This window comes from Mus pahari, chromosome 9 (genome assembly GCF_900095145.1).
Source record: "Mus pahari chromosome 9, PAHARI_EIJ_v1.1, whole genome shotgun sequence".
NCBI classification, from domain to species: Eukaryota; Metazoa; Chordata; class Mammalia; order Rodentia; family Muridae; genus Mus; species Mus pahari.
In genome coordinates this window covers 79828095-79850053 of record NC_034598.1, presented here as the reverse complement: position 1 = coordinate 79850053, position 21959 = coordinate 79828095, and the positions used below count along the sequence as shown (strand labels likewise).

The window sequence follows — 21959 nt, the reverse complement described above, 5'->3', positions numbered from 1 at the left end:
AGCAGGAGATGGCAATATTGAGTGACAGACGATGTCTTGACGACAGAAAACAGACAACCAAAGAGTCCACTCCCTCACCAGAAAGCCAGCATGGAGCTTAGCTTCCTGAGCAGAAAAATAACTGCCCCCAGAAGCTAAGAGAAATGAGATTCAAGCAGATGATGGTACAAAAAAGATATTGTTATGAAAAAAGATAATGTTATAGTGTATGAAGTAAATGGGACTCTGTTTTCTCTGATTTCCCCCCACGAAACCAACCATTCTCAGTGCGCTAAGCATAAAACTCTCATTTCTTCCTTGCTGAGGAGTTCTGGTTCTAAGGAGACAAGGTGAAGGCAGGAAGTCCCTTGGAGGCAGAGACTGTCATACATTTCACAGCCGTAAACTCTTCTTTGCCAAGAGGTGAGTCCAGAGGACTGTCAGCCTAAGAGCCCCCCCCCCCCCATAAGAGAAAAGATCTGTGGTCAGTTATATAAAAATCTGGATTCAGATAAATGATTCTACCTTTGTCTCAACACCTTCACAGTGATTTAGACCCTTGTGTAATCCAATACAAACAGCTCCACTCTACTGAACTCAAGGCTTCCCAATATTATTTAAAACAAACAAACAAAAAAATATTCTTGGTGGAATGGTTTGTTCAGGAAGACCAGGGTTCACATGAGGAGTTCTTGGGAAGAAAGAATTGGATTCAGAAGTAGTGAAAATTCCTTCAAAATTACATGTCAACATGTCTGTGTAGAACATTATACGTACGTGTCTGCATCTGTGCACATCAGAGTGTGCAAGTACTCAATGTGCTTTTCTGAAGAAACTCTCTATCATTCTCTAACATTTGTAAAGGAAGAAATCTGTGCCCTTCAACGGAGAAGAACCGCTTCCTACGGCAGATGTTCTGGGCCTTCACAGACATGCCCTATGCGGATGCCTCATCTTTGGTTAAAGCCTGTTCCAGAGGAGCGAGGTCATTGCCATCTATTTCCAGCTTAGCCATGAGGAGGCATCCAGCCTCATCCACGGTCAGCACTGAGCTAAGTCCCCTTGAAGTCACTGGCCCTGGCAAGGTGCTCACAACACCAATTTGTCTCCTGGGAACAGGGAGAGTTAAGTGTCACCAAGAGCGAGAAGAATAATTATTTCGTGACATTCAGCCCGTTTTACATTCTCCCGAAAATACCCTCCATCAAGAAAGTAATGTGACACCCGAAACAGCACTGGCTAGAGATAAAATACGAAAATGAGATGGAAATACATGCTTATTGCCGAGATGTTGGATCTGCTTTTTCTTTCTGAACATTCAAACCTGGATTTCATAGCTGATGCTTTGAATGAACAATAGCTATCAGGGTCACTGCCATATGTTTCTCGTGAGTTTAACAAAGCAGAGACGAGGTTTAATTGGCTCACTGAACTGTGTCTTTGAGAGACTTTAATTTTCCTGTAAGAACAGTAAATGCCAACAAGACAGACGTCCCTGTTCCTCTCAGCTGTTTATAGTTCAGGGAAGTAAACAAGACATTATATTAAAAACATCCCCTGCATGCTGCAACATCTATTTTGAATTTGTACAAGTGTTGGGGTGGGGGAGAGAGGGGTGCTATAAAAAGCACCCTAAAATATGCCTGATACATAAACCCTTGAAGCCTGATCCTGATTCTACTGTGGCTGAACACGCCACTGCTATGTAGAAGTATGGAACAGGATGGTATTTGTCAACGTGTTTAGTTTCTAATGGCTCCGTGATAGCATTTTGGAGGCATATGCATCTTGTAGACATATGGAGGGAGTGCCATTTGTCAAGCTGGATGAAGAAGACATTAAATGGAATTCTGGTATCTCCTAATATCCCCTAAGGGAGGGGGGGGACCATCACACTAACTTGGGCAGGGCTCACAGGAGCTCAGCCGAAGTGTCATCTCTGTGGCCAACAACTTAATTGCTCCCTTTTCTGCGAAGTGTCGAAGTGTCGTAGTTGCTGGCTGTTGTGGCTGCCTTCCTGGAGGGCTGAGAGCCTGCTGGGCAGGGACTATGTCTTATTTATCTTTGGATCTCCAGTAACTTGTGATGTTTTGTAACTGGCAAGAATTTGTGCCCCAACTGTAGGGATTCATTTAATGAGAGCTAAGTGTGAGATCAGAGTCCCACCCAGATTCTGGACATGCTCTGCAGTGTGCCTTCGCTTCATCTTTCCTTACCCTGAAAGTCCCTAGGGATGCCCAGAAGGGCTGCACACCCCCAGCTGCTGTACAAGTCCCAGAAGGAGGGCCCTCAGCCTAGCATTTTGAGGGACCCTGGCTTGACAAAGAATATTAGGAAAAACAAAACAAAACAAAACAAAACAAAACAAAACTCAGTAGCCAAAATAATTCAGCTCAGACATTTCCTTTGCCAAAATCCATTGTACGCACAGTTTATCTATTTTACCTCTGGGAGATTCTCTGCACTCATAGATCAGTTACTGTGCACACGTGAATAAACCTGCCCAAGAAGGTGCAGTGATTTACCTGAGTGATGGAGCCTTCTTTCTCTTCAGGTCTCCCATCCCCCGAAGAGCAGACCAGAGGGGGTCCTTTTGCTCTGTTCCCGCCGGCTCAGTACTCAGACAGTGGAATTGTTGTGATTAGAGGTCTGTGGCTGGCTCATGTGGCGCTGAGCTCTGGAGAGCAGGGCTTGTGTCTTTGTTGGTCAGCTTTGAATGTCCTCAATTAACAGAGATGAGATTAGCCTCCCCGTATGCGACATTAGCTTTTCCGGAAAGATCTGAGCAAATGTCTGTTTGTCTGAAGATGACAGACCAAATAAACCACTCCACCCAAATCTGGGCTGGTATAAGAATGAGTTTTACTGGGACTATTTGCGAGGATAATGGTGAGAAGTCATTTACAGGGACACTTACAGGTGACAACTATACTACCAGTCTCTCCCTCCGGCAACTGTCAACTCCATATACAACCTCAGGAAGCAGAGGGGCCATGTGCAGCTTCTGTGTTGACATTCTGAGGGACATTCCCCTAACATCTCTTGAAGAAAAGAAACAGCAGTAATTAAATGTAGTACAGTGGAGAGAGTATCTTGGGACGAGGGGCAAAGCTCAGAGTCCAGACATGCTAAGCTTTGCTTTTTGAGGATGTAAGGTGCACAGTGCAGGCAGTGAACAGTGATTTGCTTGGTTTGGTTCTAGGTGGGGTGGGGGGTGGCTGTCAAGCAAGAACTGCAATGCCGGTGCACTTCCTGATGGGGAAAGCGGTTGGTAGATCAAGTAGCTGAGTGCCTTTAATCTCTTCAAAGGCGCTGTCAAAAGGATAGCACTTACAAGTGTGCTCTAAGAGCAAAGGGTGTTGTAAAGTCCTTTGACATTGGAACCAGTGCTGTGTGTTGGGCAAGGAAGCCAAGTGTTAAAGAGCCTTACAGGGCAATCTTACTCCGGCTGCAGAAGGGATGTGCAGGGCTTAACTAAGAAACTGGCCTCGGAGCAGAGCAGAGCAAAGCTGACTGACTGTGGGGAGTACAAGGAGACTCCTGCTTCCCCTCATCTTACCCATTGTTAGGTTTTTGAAATGACACAATGGACATATACTTTATTTGCACTGAGAAAATTTAATAGAAGTTACACATTTTTAAATGTTGAAAGAAGTGGTCATGTACATAAATGATCTCTCTCTCTTTCTCACACACATACACAGAGAGAGAGAGAGAGACAGACAGACAGACAGACAGACAGACAGACAGAACATCATTTTGCTGCTTTTAGTGCCTCAAAGCCCTACTGTCCCATTGGCACATGTAGAATTTTGTTTGAGGCAGAAGGCCTCTGACTGTAGGAGCTTTTGTGCAAAAACACATGGCGTCCTGGTGGGCTCTCTCCCGGCCTCCTGGGAGGTGGACAGATGAGATGTAACACAGGGGCACAGTGATTCAGCTGTCTGGATCCACTCCTAAGCACTTCTGCAGGAAGTGGGCAGGGGCAAGGAGTGGCCCTTGTCATTCGGTAGTGCCACCACCACCCTGCTTACTAACCCCCTCCCCCCAGCATCAGCCCTTCTCGGCCCTGTTCTTCGCCACCCCTCACTACTGACATCCCAGGAGTGTCCCTGAGCAGGACATATTCATTACAAAGCGCAGCAGGAGGAAGCAGCTAAGCACCAGACCTCCACCAGCTAGCTGCAGCAGAGCCCAGCCTTGCTCACTCAGCCATAAGAGGGACTGAAGCGTGAGAACAGAAGCCAAGACGACTCGCTCTCAGGAATCCCAGGGGGATACGTGATACATTCAAAGTTCAAAATGATAAATGGTTCATTGAAGACTGTACTGAAGAACCGTCTATCCCTGGGTACAGAGATGTGGAAAAAAACGCATGGGCTTGATAAAATAATGAAGTATTGACTGGACCGCAAGAAGGAATGTGAGAGAGGATACAGCTAGTGTACAATGCTTCGGGGATGGCATCGTTGAGTGAATGGCTGGGGCACGGTTGGTCTTTTCGGTAAAGGAACAGAGGGTACCAGATGCCGGAAAGGACATCACACACCGCTGCCACCTTTCCGAGCACCTGCGTCATGGTAACGGCTACCTCTTTATTAGGCTTGTCCTAGGTTGGAGGGAGATAGGCAGTATACGTTTATTTCCTTAGAAATTCTATAGAATTAAAAAAAAACAAAAACTGGGCTCTCCAGTCATCGCAAAGGTTAAAGGAAATGTCTAATTGTCATCTTTTATGTGGGTTTTTCTGTTTCTGTTTATGACTGGGTTTCACGTAGCTTAAGCTGGGCTTGAACTCACTATGGAGATGAGGATGACATTGAACTTCTGATCCTCCTGCCTCCTCCTCCTGTACTGCCGAGATCACGGGCTCACCCCGACTCTACCTATTCTATGAGCCTCTGAGATGGAACTCAGGGGTTTGAGTGTGCCCGGTAAGCACCCTACCAACTGACCTACACCTGCAGCCCCTACGAGAGCCTTTTATGTCTTTCTCTGAAGGAAGCCCGTCTGCCTCGAATCCACTCGTGCACAGGTGAACCACATTCTAGCTTAGCCTACACAGGTCCTGCTGCCTGGAGAGAAGGGGCCAACGGCCCTTACATATTATGTGCCTCACGGGATTGCCAAGGGGCTCACATGGGAACACACAAATGAACAAGCCCTGAAAAGGATAATTTTAGAAACCCTGCATGATAAGTTTTTGTTTATTTGCTTTAAGAAAGGGGGGGAGGGAGGTGGTCTTGCTAATTGTTGAAGCTGACCCAGAACTCAGGACAGCCTTGAGGTGATCCTCCTGCTTCAGTCTCTTAAATGGGATTACAAACATGTGCGCCTGTCTGGCTAACACTGTATGCCATCAATGAAAGGCTGGACAACCCATGACACCCCTCGGGAGCTCAATGCCTTCATTCATTCAGGCCTCAAGAGAAACACTGAGCCCCTTTGTCTCTGATCGGACGCCTTTAATAAATGGGCAGAGATTCCTCGTGCAGTCTGTTAAGATGAAGGGCTTCCGTTCTCTTCCTGGCCTCTGCAGGGAGCTTCGATGTCTCATACTTAATCTATTCATCCTGCCTGAGTTATTTATCTCCGTCATCGCGGCTGCTATCAATCTTGTTCCACTCCCATTTTTTTGTTTGTTTGTTTTTTTTGTTTTTCGAGACAGGGTTTCTCTGTGTAGCTCTGGCCATCCTGGAACTCACTCTATAGACCAGACTGGCCTCGAACTCAGAAATCTGCCTGCCTCTGCCTCCCGAGTGCTGGGATTAAAGGCGTGCGCCACCACCACCCGGCCATTCCCATATTTTTACCCCCTCCATCTATGCAACAGAAGAGTGGTGTATATGTGTGTGTGTGTGTGTGTGTGTGTGTGATGCAATACTCTCTCATAAAAGAGGCACATTCTATATCACAATTCGCTTTTTATTATCATCATCATTATGAAGAGCTAAGTCCAGTCTCCAGGCAACATTAAGTGTAGCTGCCTTGTATGCAGGACACTTGCATTCAATGCTGCAGCATGATATTTGTGTGTGTGTATGTGTGTGTAGCATGATATTTGTGTGTGTGTGTTTCCTGGCTTCCTGTTAAAGGGCAGCCATGAAGTTCAAAACCGTAGTTACAACACAGTCTTCAAGCAATTAAAGCCAATGGATTGTTGAGTTAGTGGTGGTTGATCTACGGTGTAATCTTGAGTAGAATCCAGACATTTTCTGTCCATCTAAGGATCACTGAAAAGCCCAGAACAAAGCCACCTGTTGAGTAAAGTCCGGTTCAGCCTGTGTGACTTGGGAACCCACGCCCCCCACAGCAAGCAGGTCACTCCAGCATGTGCTGGAGCAGCGAAGGATCAGCCTCCACTGCCTGGAGGCCCTTGTGTAAGCTTAGGAAGGTGGCCTGCTTCCCGTAACGCTGGCGCCAGCGGATGAAGGCCTCCACCACCTGCGAATGCACGTTATGGGGATGGTTGGCCTTGCAGCGGTAGATGTCGGTCTGGGACAGTCCCAGAGACAGCACCACGGGCTCCCACTCCGGGCCTAGCCTCTGAGCCAGCTGGTTAATCTGCCGGTCTGATGGCGAGCTGCTGAGGATGTGTGAAGGGATACCGGCCATCCAGTCACCTGAGGAGGAAAAGAACAGGAGGTTGAATAAGGCAAGCACCTCAGATAGGGAAGACTTGAGAATGGGGCGGGGCAGCTGGTGACTATTCCCTGTCTTTTGTACTGCTCGGTTTCCTGGGCTGAACCGTGCTGCTTAACCTCTCTCAATCTCTCTCTCTCTCTCTCTCTCTCTCTCTCTCTCTCTTCAGTTTTTTTATTAGATGTTTTCTTCATTTACATTTCAAATGCTATCCCCTCTCCTAGTTTCCTCTCCAAAAATCCCCTATACCTTCCCATCTCCCCCTGCTCCCCAACCCATCTACTCCTGCTTCTTGGCCCTGGCATTCCCCTATACTGGGGCATAGAATCTTCGAAAGACCAAGGACCTCTTCTCCCATTGATGGCCAACAAGGCCATCTGCTTAGCATCTCTTTAAAGTGTTCACTGCAGAAGAGCTGAGAAGAAAAATCCATCATGGATAGTCGCTTATTTCCGCCTCCTTGTGTATATAAACAGACAAACAGACAAACATGTATCATGCTCACAGACACACTGTTTTGTCACAAGTTTTTTTGTTTTTGTTTTTTTCAACTCCTGTCTCTTTTTGTCAGAAATCTTATCAAGAGCTCTGGCTGAAAGCCACTCCCCTCAACACCAGCCTGGGGGCCAGCAGTGTGCTACTCCAAGCTGTGAGTGCTGCTCCCCTTGAAGGGGCATGGGGAGGGGCTGGAGGTGAAACCGACAGCTTCTCTCTCCTGGCAGCCTCAATATAAAACATCACCCAGAAAAGAAGGTATAGAAGCAGGAAGCCAGAGCATCCTGCCTCCCTGAGGAAAAAACAAGCCATAGAGGAAAGATGTAATGGGAGAGGAGAGCAGAGGCCATTCAAGGCCATGGTCTCACCATCCCAGCCAAGCCAGAGAGCCACAGAGTAGGAGTAGGTGCTGGGGAGAGCTTGACCTTACACTTCCAAAACAAGATTCTGATTGCCTCCTGTGAAGAGTGCTAGCTAGTGTGTGGCTGCAACTGTGCCACTGTACAGCCACCAACATTCTACAAGGAGGGAAGGGGGGGACCTCTAACTGGGTGTGAGCCACGGAGCCAAGCGAAGAAGCTAAAGCTAACCCCTGAACAAGAGAATGCTGGGTAAAGAGGGTGGTCCAGCCCCTCCTAAGGGAACCACATATGCAAAGGTGGAGGAACTGGAGTGTACCCAGAGGCAGAGGTCAAGGGCAGTTTGAGAGGGACTCTAAGCATCCAAGATGATGGCGGCGGCAGTGGCGCTGACTGTGGGTGAGACACGAACATATGTGCCACAGCATCCATATGACACTTGCTGGCCAACTGCATCACAGTTTACTTAGCGTACTCCACAGTCACCAGCCCCTGCTTCATTTTCTGATTCAAGGAGAAGACAAAAGACCCTGCTAGAAGAGTGGTGGATCCTTCAGCCCTTGTCTCTGACTCCTGAACCATCAACTGCCAAGACTCTAGGGCAGCGTCGAAGACCGTTTCAGTTTTTGTCAGTTCTGCAACTTAAAAAGGACCGTGAGGCAATCTGAATAATGAAGATGTTATTGCTGATCAACAGCAACGATTTTATGAAATCAAGTCATCTATGTCCCACCTGGACCCCTCCTTACATGCTGTGCGGGAAGGTGGCTAGATCTCAATGACATTCAAAGTGGCAGAAGAGCTTTCCTCCATCACCTGCTTTTAGTTTCGTTGGAAGATTAGACCCGGACTGCAGTTAAAGACGTAACACAATACCAAGGAAAAAGATTATAAACACTTGAAGGGTTGGGGAAACCCTCTGACTGTAACACTCTGGAACACACACTGTGCCCCCCTCCCCCTGCCCCTCACAATGCTTGATTTTTGTTGCTTTTGTGGGGTGCCCAATATCTTCCTGTTTCTCAGTCTGAATCCCCTGCCCCACCCTGGGTGAAGGCAACAGGACGGAGCCCTTTGCTACTGGGTTGCAACTGGTTTTCAACTGTGACTCTCCTGTTCCTGCGTCTATAGGTTTGATGTGTGACAAGTGGCCGGGTTTTATCACATGATGTAGGATTTTCCCCGTCCAATCACATTAGGGCAGTGGGAGGCCTGTGATTGGACAGGGAAAAGGGAGGCGGAGCTAAGAGTTGCAGAGACATAGAACATCTCAGAGTAGGAGGAGAAGGAAGATGGCTGCAGACCTGTACCCGCATGGCGTTTTCCAGCCTCAAGTAGCTATGATTTCACAATCTTGGGATAAAGCTTTTATCATTATCAATTGGCTCTAAAATTATTGTATTGGCATCTTGCATATTGTGATATTATTGATACATAAATCTGATTGGCTAATTAAGCATTAAGAATCTTGATTCTACCAGGGTACTGGGTATTGTGATGTGATGGCTGACCATGGGGTGTGTGAGAGGAACTGTGGGGGTGGGGGCAGGGCCCGCCAAAGAGTGGCCCAGCGGGAGCCCAGTGGTGGGTCGGCAGGACTTCAGAAGCATGGTCCAGCCAGGTTTATTTTTTTAATACTTCCCACAACAATCACTAGGTAATTTCCTACAAGAGATGTTCACAGTTGCAGTAGTCTCTGAGTACTTTCAGGTCAAGACTGCCTACTGTCTCATTAGAACAACGTCTTTATATTTAGAGAACTAGGTATATATTATTTCATACTATTTAATATACTTTTGAACTACAAACATACCTTTATGCTACATAAACAATTTTATTCCCTCTTGCATAATTTTCAAGTGTATAGACCTCGCTCCTATTTTGTGGTTGGGAGTGTTGCTTTGGAGAGCTCTGGTACCAACTTGGTTATCCAACATTTTGAATAGAATATTAATTGGCCTTCAAAAGAAATAAAGTGCTGACATGTTACAACATGGGCTAATCCTGAGGACACTTCGGCCTCTCCACGGAAGGCAAGCACCCTGCGGTTCCATTCAGAGGTCACAGAGGCAGAGAGGCAGAGAGCAGTGTGGCAGCTGGGACAGAAGGGAGGAAGGGGGTTGGTAGTTAGTGGGTAAGGGGTTTGAGGTATGCAAGATGAAAGGCTTCTAGAGACCTTCCCCTGCCTGACACTTCTTGAAACTTTAATTTTTGCTTTTGACTACTTTCCTTTCAATTGAATGGATGCTGGGGAAGGAGCCTCAGGTGAGTGGATGCTTGGGAGGGAGCCTCAGGTGAGTGGTTGCTGGGGAGAGAGCATCAGTGTCTATACTGTGCTCTGGCATCTTTTTACCTCCAGGACAACTCAGAATGCAGCAGAGGCTGTGAGAAAAAAAAAAAAAGCACCTTGAAAAGCAAACCAACCAGAAACCAATTCCCAGTGTACCCCAAAGATGAAGGCCATACTGCAAAACACAAATGACATCCTACTTACTGTGATGGGAACCTGGATTTGACTGTCAAGTCTGGGAAGCTCAATGAGACTGTTATCAATAAATAATTTGAGTTTTCACTAAATTAGCTGGGCAGGAGTAGGTGTGTTTATGCTCTGGGCCTGGGATTAGCAGGCCTGGGCTTTCTCTAAAGATGAACCTGTCACCAGGCAGGTAACCAGGTAGCTGGACAGGCTAAGTCACTTCGCACTTCTCAGGCTGCTCATTTGTAAACGATAAAGCCAGATGGCACCCGAGGCTTCATTTAGCTGTAATGTGGTACTGTCTTTCAGAAGTGATTTTATTATTTTCTTCAGACCTTGTGATTTTTGAGTTCTCATTAAATCCTCCACTAATCATTTAGCACTGTATCCCCTTACACAGCTGTTAAAATAGAAGCAAGCCGTGCAGGCTCTTCAGAATTAATTTTGGTTAATTCATTATTTCTGTTTTGTAAAGACCACAAACCTTCTGAAGGAAAAAACCAGAAGGTTTGTGAGATGAATATTTGCTACAGTTCTGTATAAAACATCTGAGCTGTTCTTGGGGAGCCACACCTTCCACAGCCTCACCAGGACCTGACACAGCTATTTCTCCTTCCTTGCGCTCTACCCTCAGACCACAGCTTTATCATAGCTCCCCACTTTCTGTGGGACCCTTCCTTGGTCACAAGTGGGACTTCTCATCAAGCCGTACCACCCGCACAGCTCTCAGATGCAGTTCCCCCTTCCTCTGAGACCTCCCTTGTCCACCTATGACCTTGTAACCTCTCACCCACTGTCTGTTTGCTGCTGCGGTTTCCCCGGTCCCTGGCACTGCTCAGTGTCCCTGGAGTTGTCAACTCCGGTTGAGCAAACAGAACTTTGTCCATTTGCCCAGGGATACACACAGGTACCCAGAACAATGCTTTGCATACAGCAGTCCCTCCCCTGACCCTTTGGGATAAGAGAGTAATTGTAAAGGATACCTTAGCTCAACATTCATGTATGTAGCTCTGTGTGTGCGTGTGTATGTGTGTGTAGTACTCCAGAGGGGGAAAGAACTGACCAGTAACATTAGCGCCACCAGAGAAACAACTAGAAAATACAAAGCCCATGAGGAAAGTTCTTCACCCCCTCCCAACTTTGTTACGAGAAATAAATAGCATATTTTTACTATGAAAAAAAGTTTATTCAAAGGTCAGAATTCTTTCCCATTCAGTCCCCCTCTCCCCCCAAAAAACCATTATCTTAGGGAGGAGAGAGGCTGGTTTTATGTCAACTTGACACAGGCTAGAGTCATCGGAGAGGAGGAAACCTCAATTAAGGAAATACCTCCCTAGGATCCAGCTGTAGGCAAGCCTGCAGGGTGTTTCCTTAGTTAGTGACTGGTGCGGGAGGGCCCAGTCTTGATGCTGAACAGGGGTGTAGAAGAGGAAGCCAAGCAACCCCTTCTCTCCCCAAGCTGCTCAGTCCCGATGCTTCATCACAGCAATAGTAACCCTAATTCAGACAGTGGGTGGGTTTGAAAAAAGTAAGTAATAGTTTTTAAACTTTCAAAATAGTACAATACATATCAAGTAATTGGCTTTTCTAGACTATCTCCTAGTCTATAACTACATCTCTTGTTGGCTGTAGTTGAACTATAGTTCCCATAGTCTGTAATAAAGCTATTGACTGCTCTTCTATTAAAAACACCCCATTTCATTTTGCCTGTCTGTCCACCCACCCACCCATCCACCCACCCACCCGTCTGTCTGTCCACCCATCTGTCCATCTGTCCATCTGTCTGTCCATCTGCCTGCCCGCCCGTTCGCCCATCCATCCATCTATCCATCCACCCACCCACCCTGCTTGTGGACGTTGTACATCGTGGTGCGCACTAGGCTCCGCACCACGATGTACAACGTCCACAAGCAGCATCCGACCCACTCATCCATCCACCCACCCACCCACCCGTCTGTCTGTCCACCCATCTGTCCATCTGTCTGTCCATCTGCCTGCCCGCCCGTCCGCCCATCCATCCATCCATCCATCCACCCACCCACCCATCCATCATCTCCATGCATGGACAGATGTTCTCTTAATGATGATGATACTTTGTGGGGATTGTTTTTCTTTTCCTTTCAGTATAGCTTGGATTCCTCTAAATGTACATGAAGGATTTATATGGGAAAGCCATGAGAAGCCGGATGAATGGGAGGTGACAGCTGGTCTTGCAGCACTCAGCATCGATGGCGCCAGGTACTGGAGATGTGCACTCCTTTAGATCGCTCTAGAAAAGGAGTGGGGGTAATGGAGGAGAGACAGTGGGACGGGAGAACTGACAGGTCATGATCACTACACAATGCTGGAAGCAGCGAGCAGGAAAATGCTGAGTCAGGCATTTGTGCTTAGCCGTTTGGCAAGAACTACAGGCGCTTGGCGCCAGGCAAGCAGATTGAATCGGGTACGCAAATGACGTGCATTTTGGGGTTTTTGTTGTTGTTGCTGTTTTGTTTTGTTTGCCAATTTAAAAAAAAAATCTCTTATTCAGAAAAATGAACTGCTATAGATCTGACAACCTGACTCGTTCCCATCAAATGTGCAGCTGCTTCCTGGGTGAACATAGCTGCTCTCTGGGGTAAGGGATTGGTTGGTTGGTTTTTTGTTTTGTTTTGTTTTTGTTTTTGTTTTCATTAAAAACATGGACATTATAATTCATAAGTAAAATCTAAAAAAAAAACTGTAAAAGGAAAAATTAAGACTTCCAATCAGAGTTGTCTTACCCATAGGCAGGAGGGGCAGCACTGGGAGCTCATAATATTTTGGGGAGAACAAGAAAAAGTTATTTTTCATCTTCATAATTAGAGGAAAAATGGACATTAGGTGACTGAAATATTCGAATAAATAAAATCACCATGTTCACCTTCATTAACTATCATACACTTACTTTTTTTATTATCTTAGGGAGGAAGGGCTCATAAAGACAGAAATGGCTACAGCCCAAGGCAGGCGGGGTGAGCCTGCCTCTAATGTGAACACGTCACAGTCACAGTGGCAGAAATGTTAGGTTCATGGACCCATGTCCTTTAAAATCACATTTGACACAGTGCAGTTGTTGAGAGACCAAGTTCCAAAGCACCTGCTGTTTCCCTAGAGGGCAGAGGTGACCAACAGACAGTTTTAATGCTGGTGCTCACACTGCTGGCTGGTCTGCAGGCAATGGGTCACCTCAACCATTCATGAGACTCCCCAGGAGACCTGCAGAAGACATTAAAGATTCCTTGTGTGGAAGTTACATCATCTGGACATACAGATCTGCGTTTTTCTCTTTTTCAAAATAGAGAAATTACATTATTTCACATAAGTGACTACTCTCTAAATTTAAAAAATGTTTTAATATTCCTTTAAGCCATATTTTAATCTCCTGAATAAAATATATAAACATGTAGATGGATATCCAGGCTAAAGAAAACAAGCAGGCCCCACAGCCCTGGATAAGATCTCTGCTGCTGATTTTCAGGCAATGGCAATTACAGAGGTGGTTTGAGAAACCACAACGTCACTATAAATTATGGAGCAACTCCAGTGGATTGATGTTTTCTCTATTAGTGTGCAGACTCCCAAAAGAAGGGCAGGACCCCAAGCACTGCTGAGAACACCGTTAACTTCAGACATCAGTGCCCATTTCTCTGATGGAGCTCAGCGGGGGCTGTGTGACTTGGCAGTAGGACTGTAGTGGGCGGGGTTTGGGCAGGGGTTTATTTGCCAGCTCCTTCCCCACTGGGATGCAACACCAATCCCAAGAACAAAATACTCAGTTCTTGTACCAGCAAGCCCGAGAGAAAGGAAGAAGACAGTGCCCCGCCCTTTTGTTCTTTCTGAGACAGGGCCTTACATAACACAGGCCATCCTCAAGATCTCCCTGCCTCAGCCTCCTGGATGCTGGGTCATAGGCAGTGCCCTACCCCATCTCTTAAGGTGGGCTTCTTAATATGTTACCCTCTCAGAGCTGGCAAGGAGGCTGATATTGTGACTGGCAATCAAGTGATCTCCAAAGATCGATGAAATGGTAATAGAAAAGTTAACCTTGTTTTGGGATAAATGACTATCCTGAGATTTTGCTTAAACAAACAACAACAACAACAACAAAAACTGTGGACATACTGAATATTTTCAACATGGCTCAAGTGAAGACCGAAAAAGGAAGGAGTTGGTGGTTTTGTTTGTCTGTTTGTTTTGTTTTTATGACACACTTTATGTGTATGGGGTTTGGGCCTGTATGTATGCATGTGTACTATCTGCATTCAGATGTATATATTTTAACTGATTGCAAATGCAACAGGACTCTAGCCTTGAAACAAAAACAAATTAAAAAAAAAAAAAAAAAAAAAAAAAAAACAACCACAAACACTTGAGAGCAATCTCAGTTCCATTAACACCTGCGCTTGGAACCAGGCGGCAGGAAGGTCAAAGTCTCAAAGTCTCAGAGTATCCACGTTAGCCAAACCGATGACACCTGCACATTATATGGACGGACAGAAGTGCTGGGACACACGCCACCTTGGGCAGAGACGTGTGGCATATGCTGCTGTTAGTTAAAAGGCTAACAGGGCCATGTCCCTCTTGTTCACAGCTCATTCCCTGCACAGTGTCTGGTCGTTAGCACCTCCTACCGATATATTTTCAGTTTAGTTTTTTGTTTTGCTTTGTTTTGTTTTTTTTTTAAACTACTTCTGGGGCAGTTGCCATGGATTCAGGAGCGGCAGTTCTCCAGTCTCCCTGATAAAGTGCAGGCTATGCCTTGAGGCAGGGCCAACCAGACTGGAAAGTTCTGCCTGGCTGTGCTGTTCTGCCGGTCTTGACAAGCTTGCACTTCCCCAGGCTTCTCCACATCTCAATTTTGTGAGGAAAGTGACTTATAAGAGATATTTTTATCAGTAGTGGATATAGGCCTCGCTTCACGTAAAATGCAACGACAGCACACATTAATCCAGCAAATTCTCACAGGGGCCCACAGTACAGGCCTATTTGAGGCTGCTGACAGAACGTGAGGCAATTGGGCTGATGATGGACAACGTTTAGGGGCTGTCTCAAGCCTCAGAGGCTTGAACATCACTAGTGAGCCTAACTCACGTATCACCGTGAAGCTGAAATAAGAGAAATAAAGTCACTTGCTTACGCCAGTCATTATCTGATGACAGAGCTCAGCTGGCCAGGTGGCTGTGTACTGCTGTCAGTCCTAGGAGGCCTACGATGGCTGCAGGAAGCAGCCCAGGTCACAATCCTAGTGCCCATTCTGCAGGACTTCAGAAATAATGTAGGTTCAACCCTGATTAATGTTGCTAGTTCCCTTAACAGCCATAAGGATTAGGTGTGATTTTTCTCCTGACCTTTTTCTATATTTCTATGTTTCTTTTGAAAGATACGGATGTGTGAGAAGCATACATGTGAGAGACTGAAGAAAAGTTTCACATAACAAAGGACCCACCTTCCCGGCATGTCACCCTGCTTCATTTTAATCATGGCTTCATTTAATCATTTAATCATAGTAACCACAAAATTGACTTCGTTTCCTAGTAACTGTAGGCAGAGGTTTACCTAGCATATATTCCAGGGGTAGGTTCGTATTCTCATCAGTCATTAGCTGACACCACCTCCTCAGAGAAGCCCCTTGGGACTCTTCAAAGCATAGTAGCCAGGTCCTTGTCCAGGGGACAGATTTGGGAGAAAAAAGGGAAGCACTACTGAGACGCTTTTCTATGCCAAACCTGAAACCCCATTGGAGCAGGAGCCCTAGGGCCCAGGAGAGGAAGGGCCTCCTCCCCCAAATGCCTCCTGGCATATGTTTAGTGCCCAATAGGCCAGTGTTGAAACAAATCCTTTAGGGAGCTGATGAGAGAGCTGCCCCTGCAGGGGTATAAGAGGACCCTTTTTACTTTGTCTCTAGGATGACATGGGAAAAGGGTGACATATAGGAAGTAAGGTCTAGAATGAGAACATTGTCTTCTTTCTTGTAGCCTTTGGCCACAAATAACATCATTCTGCATACATGGGTTTCCAGTGAACTTGGGAGCAACAGTATGTGAAATGTTTCAAATGTTAGGCCAGCCTCAAGGGCCAGTTGTTGAAATAAAAATGTGTTTCCTTACCACTGACATATCTTCCAGAAAACCCAATTGCTCCCAGTCAAAACCTCAACACATCTTAGAGACAGAAGCTGACAAAAGCCAACTCTGAAACACACAAGGGAGAGGTGAAGAACCAGATAGCCAACAATTATTTTGAAAAAGAACAAAGTTGGACAAATTTCTCTACCTAGTTTCAAATCTTTATACTAAAGCTAAGAAATTAAGAAGCGGATAGTATTAAAAAGATAGACATTATCAGTGGAATAAACTGAGGCCCAGAAACAGGTCCACATAAAAGTATAACCCAAAGTCAGGGAAAGGAATTGGGTTTTCAACAAATGATACAGAAATAACAAACTGGCTGTCCATATTCACACACACACACACACACACACACACACACACACACAGGTGAGAACTCCGACTCACTAAGAGAAAACCTAGACAAAACATTTTAGTAAACTCAGCTTAGACAGTGTGATGGTTTGGAGGAGAATGGCCTCTAGGCTCATATATCTGAACATTTGGTCCCAGTCAGTGGAAGTGTTTGGGAAGGAGGTGTAGCCTTGTTGGAGAAGGTGTGTCCTTGAGCATCAGCTTTGAGAGTCCAAAAGCTCTGACCACTCCTCCATTCCTCATTAGCTCTCTCCTGCACTCTCTGGCTCCCTCCCCCCACCATCACACTTGTGGGCTAGAAAGTAACTCCCAGTTACTGACCTAGCACCTGCCTGTCGGCCTGACACCACACTCCCCACCATGACTGTCATGGATTCACCCTCTGAAACCTCGGGCCCCTAACTGAATGCTTTCCTTTCCAAGTTGCCTTGGTCATAGTGTTCTGTTACAGCAACAGAACAGTAACTAAGACGAGGAGGCTGCACAGAAACAATATCAAGGCACTATACAGGAAAGAATCTGGTGAACTAAACATTAGTCTAAGTTTAGAGTTCTGTGCTTTTTCTGAAAAATAAGACACAGCAGAAACTCCAGATGCAGCTCAGCTATAGAATGCTTGCTAGCACACAGGGCCAGGGCCTATCCCAATCACAGATAAGGCAAGCCACAGACTGGGAACAAATATTTATAAATAATCTCTTTCTATATATACATCTTACAAAGGACTTGCATGCAACATGTAATTCTCAGAGCTTAATAGAAAAACAACCCCATTTTTATTTGTTGTCTACTTTATCTCTTTATTATGTATTTATTATTATTATTTTTTAAACAGGGTTTCTTTGTGTAGCTCTGACTGTCCTAGAACTCACTCTGTAGACCAGGCTGGCCCCCAATTCAGAGATCTACCTGCCTCGGCCTCCCACGTGCTGGGATTAAAAGCATGTGCCATGACCACCAAGATATTTTTAAATTTTTTAAAATTGAATTAGAAGTACATCATTTCCTCCTTTTGGTTCTTCACAGTTACCTTCCCCTGAACTCCTCTCACATCTCATTCTCAAGTTAATAGCCTCTTTTTCTTTAATTATAGTTGTTACGTGTGTGTATATATGCTTGCACAGATCATATGTACATATATATATACACATACATATGTATACATATATATATATTCTGCTGAGACTATTTTTGTTTTTTGTATGTGTTACATTATGTTATGTTATGTTACGTTATGTTATGCTACATTATGTTATGTTATGTTATGTTACATTATGTTATGTATGTTACATTATGTTATGTTACATTATGTTATGTTATGTTACATTATGTTATGTAATGTATGTTACATTATGTTATGTTACGTTATGTTATATATGTTACATTATGCTATGTATGCTACATTATGTTATGTTATGTTATGTTATATTATGCTATGTTATGTTACATTATGTTATGTTATATTATGTTACGTTATGTTATGTTACGTTACGTTACGGTATGTTACATTATGTTATGTATGTTACGTTATGTTATGTTATGTTATGTTATGTTATGTTATGTTTGTTTGTATATGGTTTCAGGGCTGACCACTGGGCACTGGATAACAGGAAGAGGACTCATACCTGAGAGAAGCTAACTCCCTTCTCACAGCACTCATTAGTTGCTGGCATTCTTTGTCTAGGAGTGGGATCCTGTGAAATTCTCCCTGTTGCGGGAAAGAATAAAATAGAACTGCCATGTTCCCGCGCTTCATCCAGCTACTCTCTGCCTGCCACCTCTCCAGTGGGGCCAGAGCTCCCGAGTTCCCTTCACTGCCAAGCCAGCCCCACACAACGACCATCCACCCCTCGGTCCGCTGCCACAACACCTAGCAACCCGGTAGAAACAAAACTCTAGAAGCTTATAATTAGCAAGTCAGATTTATATATCAAAAAATTCACAATTCACAAGATACCAATACAATAATTTTAGAACCAACTGATAATGATAAAAGCTGCCCACCTAGATTAGACAAACTATCCCAATTAGCCTATCTTTTATGATATCATAACTACCTGTGGCTATTTAAAACCACACAGGATCAGGATCTTCTTCCTGTCCGTCCGCCTCCGTCTTGACTTCTCCTCTTCCCTCCTCTGAGTCGCTCTCTGTCCCTGCAACTCTTCGCTCTGCCTCCCTTTTCCCTGTCCAATCACAGGCCTCCCACTGCACTAATATTTTAATGTAATTGGACAGGGAAAATCCTGCCACACTCCCTCTTCCAAATTTCATGTCTAATGATACCGCCATTGGTCCAGTCTTGTTCGTGCAGCTTTCTCTAGGAGAGACTGCTTCACAGAGGATTTCCTGGCGTTCCAGCTCTTACAGTCTCTCTACCTCCCCTTCTTTGACGTTCCCTGAGGCACAGATGCAGGAGCTGTGATATAGATGTATCTGCCAGGGCTGAGCTCCCCATACCCAATGTTGTGTCCAGTTGTATGTTTCTCTGATGGCCTCCATTTGCTGGAAAGACAAGCATCTCTGGTGAGGGATGGAAGCTACATTTATCCGTAGGTAAAAGGACAAGATTTGAGTACGGTGTGTATGTATTCTGGTAAGCAAGATAGCAATAGTAGATTCCTTTCTGAGGTCCATGACCTTTACTATCTCTGAGAATTTGGGTATGTTTCCAATGCCAGCAATCGCTCTCCTGCTGAGTGGGCCTGAAGTCCAGTTAGAGTTGTTGGTTTCCACTGGCATGTGAGTGCCATTATTGCACCTTTACGTATAACTCGCCATGTTAGTCAGTGTAGTGGTTGAATGGTGTTGGAGCTAGACAGGAATGTTCAGTTGTTCCCCCTTTCCTGATAGCTTGCATAGTGTTTTCTGGAACCATGGAAGACAGACACTTTCAGGGCAGGTCCAACTTAAGTCATCTGAGTGGTGTGTCCTCAGTATAAGGTATAAAGCAAGCCCATTTAAACAAAATGGACAGAAATTTAGACATAGTGATGACGATACAGGCATGGTGAACAGATACACAAAAAGGCACTGCGCATCGGATATTAGGGGAATGCAAATTAAAACCACAGTTGAGTACCACTCAACTCAGATGAATATGGCCGCCAGGCACAGAAGGGAAAACACTGCTTGCAGGAGGATCCCATACTGTCACATCCACAGAGCGGAGTCGTGCTTGCCTGGAGCAGGGCACGGGAAATGGGGTGCCTTTGTCAGGAACAATCTCAGCTATATAAGATGAATAGGTCCTTCACATCTGTCAGACTGCACTGTGTCTAGTTAATGATGACATATTGTGTAGGTTGCACGTTGTGTTCACAGTACAATGGGGGAAAAAGTTGAAATTAAGGAGGACTATATACCATGTTGGCAGGGTCGTGGAGTGACTGAACTCTTGCCCACTGCTGGGGGAAATCATCAAATGGGAAAGTTACTCTAAAGACAGCCTGACTGTTTCTTTAACAAGTTAAATATACGCCAGGCCTTTGTTCCTCCAACTGCACTTCTAAGCATTTACTACAGAGAAAAGTCGCCTCTGTTCAAGCAGTCACATGCACTCTCGGGTGCTTCTCGGCAGCTTCATCCATAACTGCTGCAACATAATTTATAATTCTCTCAACGTGCGAGTGGGTAAACAGCATGTGAGATATCTCTATGGTGGAATATTGCTGTCTAGTCAAATGAATGAAATACTATACATACTTCAACCTGAATGAGTCTCAAAATAACGCTGAATGGAAGAAGCCAGAAAGGAGGAAGGGGGAAGGGCGAGTACAGAATGCATTTAGGTGAACGCAGGAAATGAAAATCATGAATGACAACAGAGAGCAGACCCACATTTTCCCAGGCTTGGGGAGATGGGAAGGAATTATAAAGGGTCATGAGAAAAGTTTCGAGATGATGGCGCTATCGTTATCCTGACTGTGGAGATGGTGTATGCATGTGTCAAAGCCTGCCAATCCACTCTCGCGTTTCGAGGCAGGGCCTCATACAGTCTCAGCAGACCTCGGCCCTGCTTTGTAGCTGAGGCCAACTCTGAACTCTGGCTCCTCTCATGATGAATTATAGGTATGTGCCACCGTCTCCAGTGTAGCATATCAAACTTTACATGGTGTATTTCATGCCGAGTCCTCTTCAAAGAAGCTGGCTTTGTTTCCTTGAAAGCACTCAGACCTATCTCTTCTGCCTTGTCCCCAACCCTGCGCTGTGTTGGAGCCTCTTTCCCAGACTCTCCCATGATGCTCCACCCTGGCTCCATCACAGTGTTTGTCGCTGAGTGTAATTCCCATCCAGCTGATTGTGTAGATCGTGCAAGCAAAGCTTCCAGTGCCCTTCTCTTTCTGATTTGATGGCCTGGGAATTTGCCCTGGCTTAACCTTGGCCTTGCCTGCCAGCCACACCCACCAGAGAGTGCTCTGAGGACTAAGGAGCCTCCGAGCCAGCACTGTGGCTGATAGAAGGGGCTGCCACATTAGAACTATTCTGTCCAGTGACCACCTCTGCTGGGTTCTCTCAAGTGACTGGGTTAAGGCTGTGTGCCCTGCCGTATGGTCTCAACCCTTTTACCCACGGGATTACTCAAAATCAAATACTACAGAACCTTCTTTTTTGCACAGTTCTAAAATATCCCTCTTGAATGAGTAAATAATGTATGGGATTCAGCGCAGTAGAAACATACCCAGAGGTTTCTTCTGGAAGCAAAGGGTATAGCTCTGAAAACGTAAAAGGTATTAAACTTTTAGAACAACCATAAATCACAGTGAAAACTCTGATTCTGGACATCCCTCGGAGGGGCATTTCCAAAGGCTGCAGCACTTTCAAATAATATCATGTGCTCTGGCTTCAGTCTTGGCCACTTTCCCCTTAGAACAACAAAAAGAACCACGCCAGCTATTAAAGGCGCTCTTGTTACATAATGCAGTTAATCGCACACACGCTTCCCTGTGGGATCTAACTCAAGTCTCACAGTGGTCTCTTTTATTTAGCATTGATAGCATTATCCGGTTCCTATTACAGAGATCTTCCCACCAAGTTGACTGTCGCCTCATCCTTGGTGTAAAGAAGAAGACTCTGAATCAAGGACATGAGGCACAGAGGGTCCTCCGGTACAAAGAATGTCACTGAACCACCTCCCGGGAGGCGGGTGTCCCGCATGCCTCTAAGTAGGACAGGTCCTGCTGATGAAGGTTGTCCCTTTCACCTGGGCATCTTGCAGGCAGAACATAAGATGAAAGGAGAGTTTTGGAACTTCTTGTCAGGTTCCAGGGCTGCTTGGCATGCCTACTCATTCCCAACAGCCCAGGTTTTTATTAATTGGAAAAACAAACAAACAAAGAAAGACCATGAAGGAGGTGGGCAGGAAAAATCAGAGGGAACTTGGTACTGGTATGCCCAACTTGGTACTGATATGCCTCTTCCTCCTCCTCTTCCTCCCCCTCTTCCTCCTCTTCCTCCTCCTCCTCTTCTTCCTCTTCCTCTTCCTCTTCCTCTTCCTCCTCCTCT

General features: G+C 45.5%; 1 protein-coding gene across 4 annotated transcripts in view; it reads right to left on the bottom strand.

Moving 5' to 3' along the window:
- Positions 1-5716: 5716 nt before the first annotated feature.
- Positions 5717-21959, bottom strand: part of Cradd (CASP2 and RIPK1 domain containing adaptor with death domain) — a 154457-nt gene continuing 138214 nt past the window's right edge. For all 4 annotated transcript variants that reach the window (XM_029542603.1, XM_021205454.2, XM_029542604.1 and 1 more), the window contains exon 3: positions 5717-6602. In XM_029542603.1, coding sequence (XP_029398463.1) covers positions 6301-6602 — 302 coding nt within the window. In that variant the 3' untranslated portion in view covers positions 5717-6300. The remainder of the gene's footprint in view (positions 6603-21959) is intronic.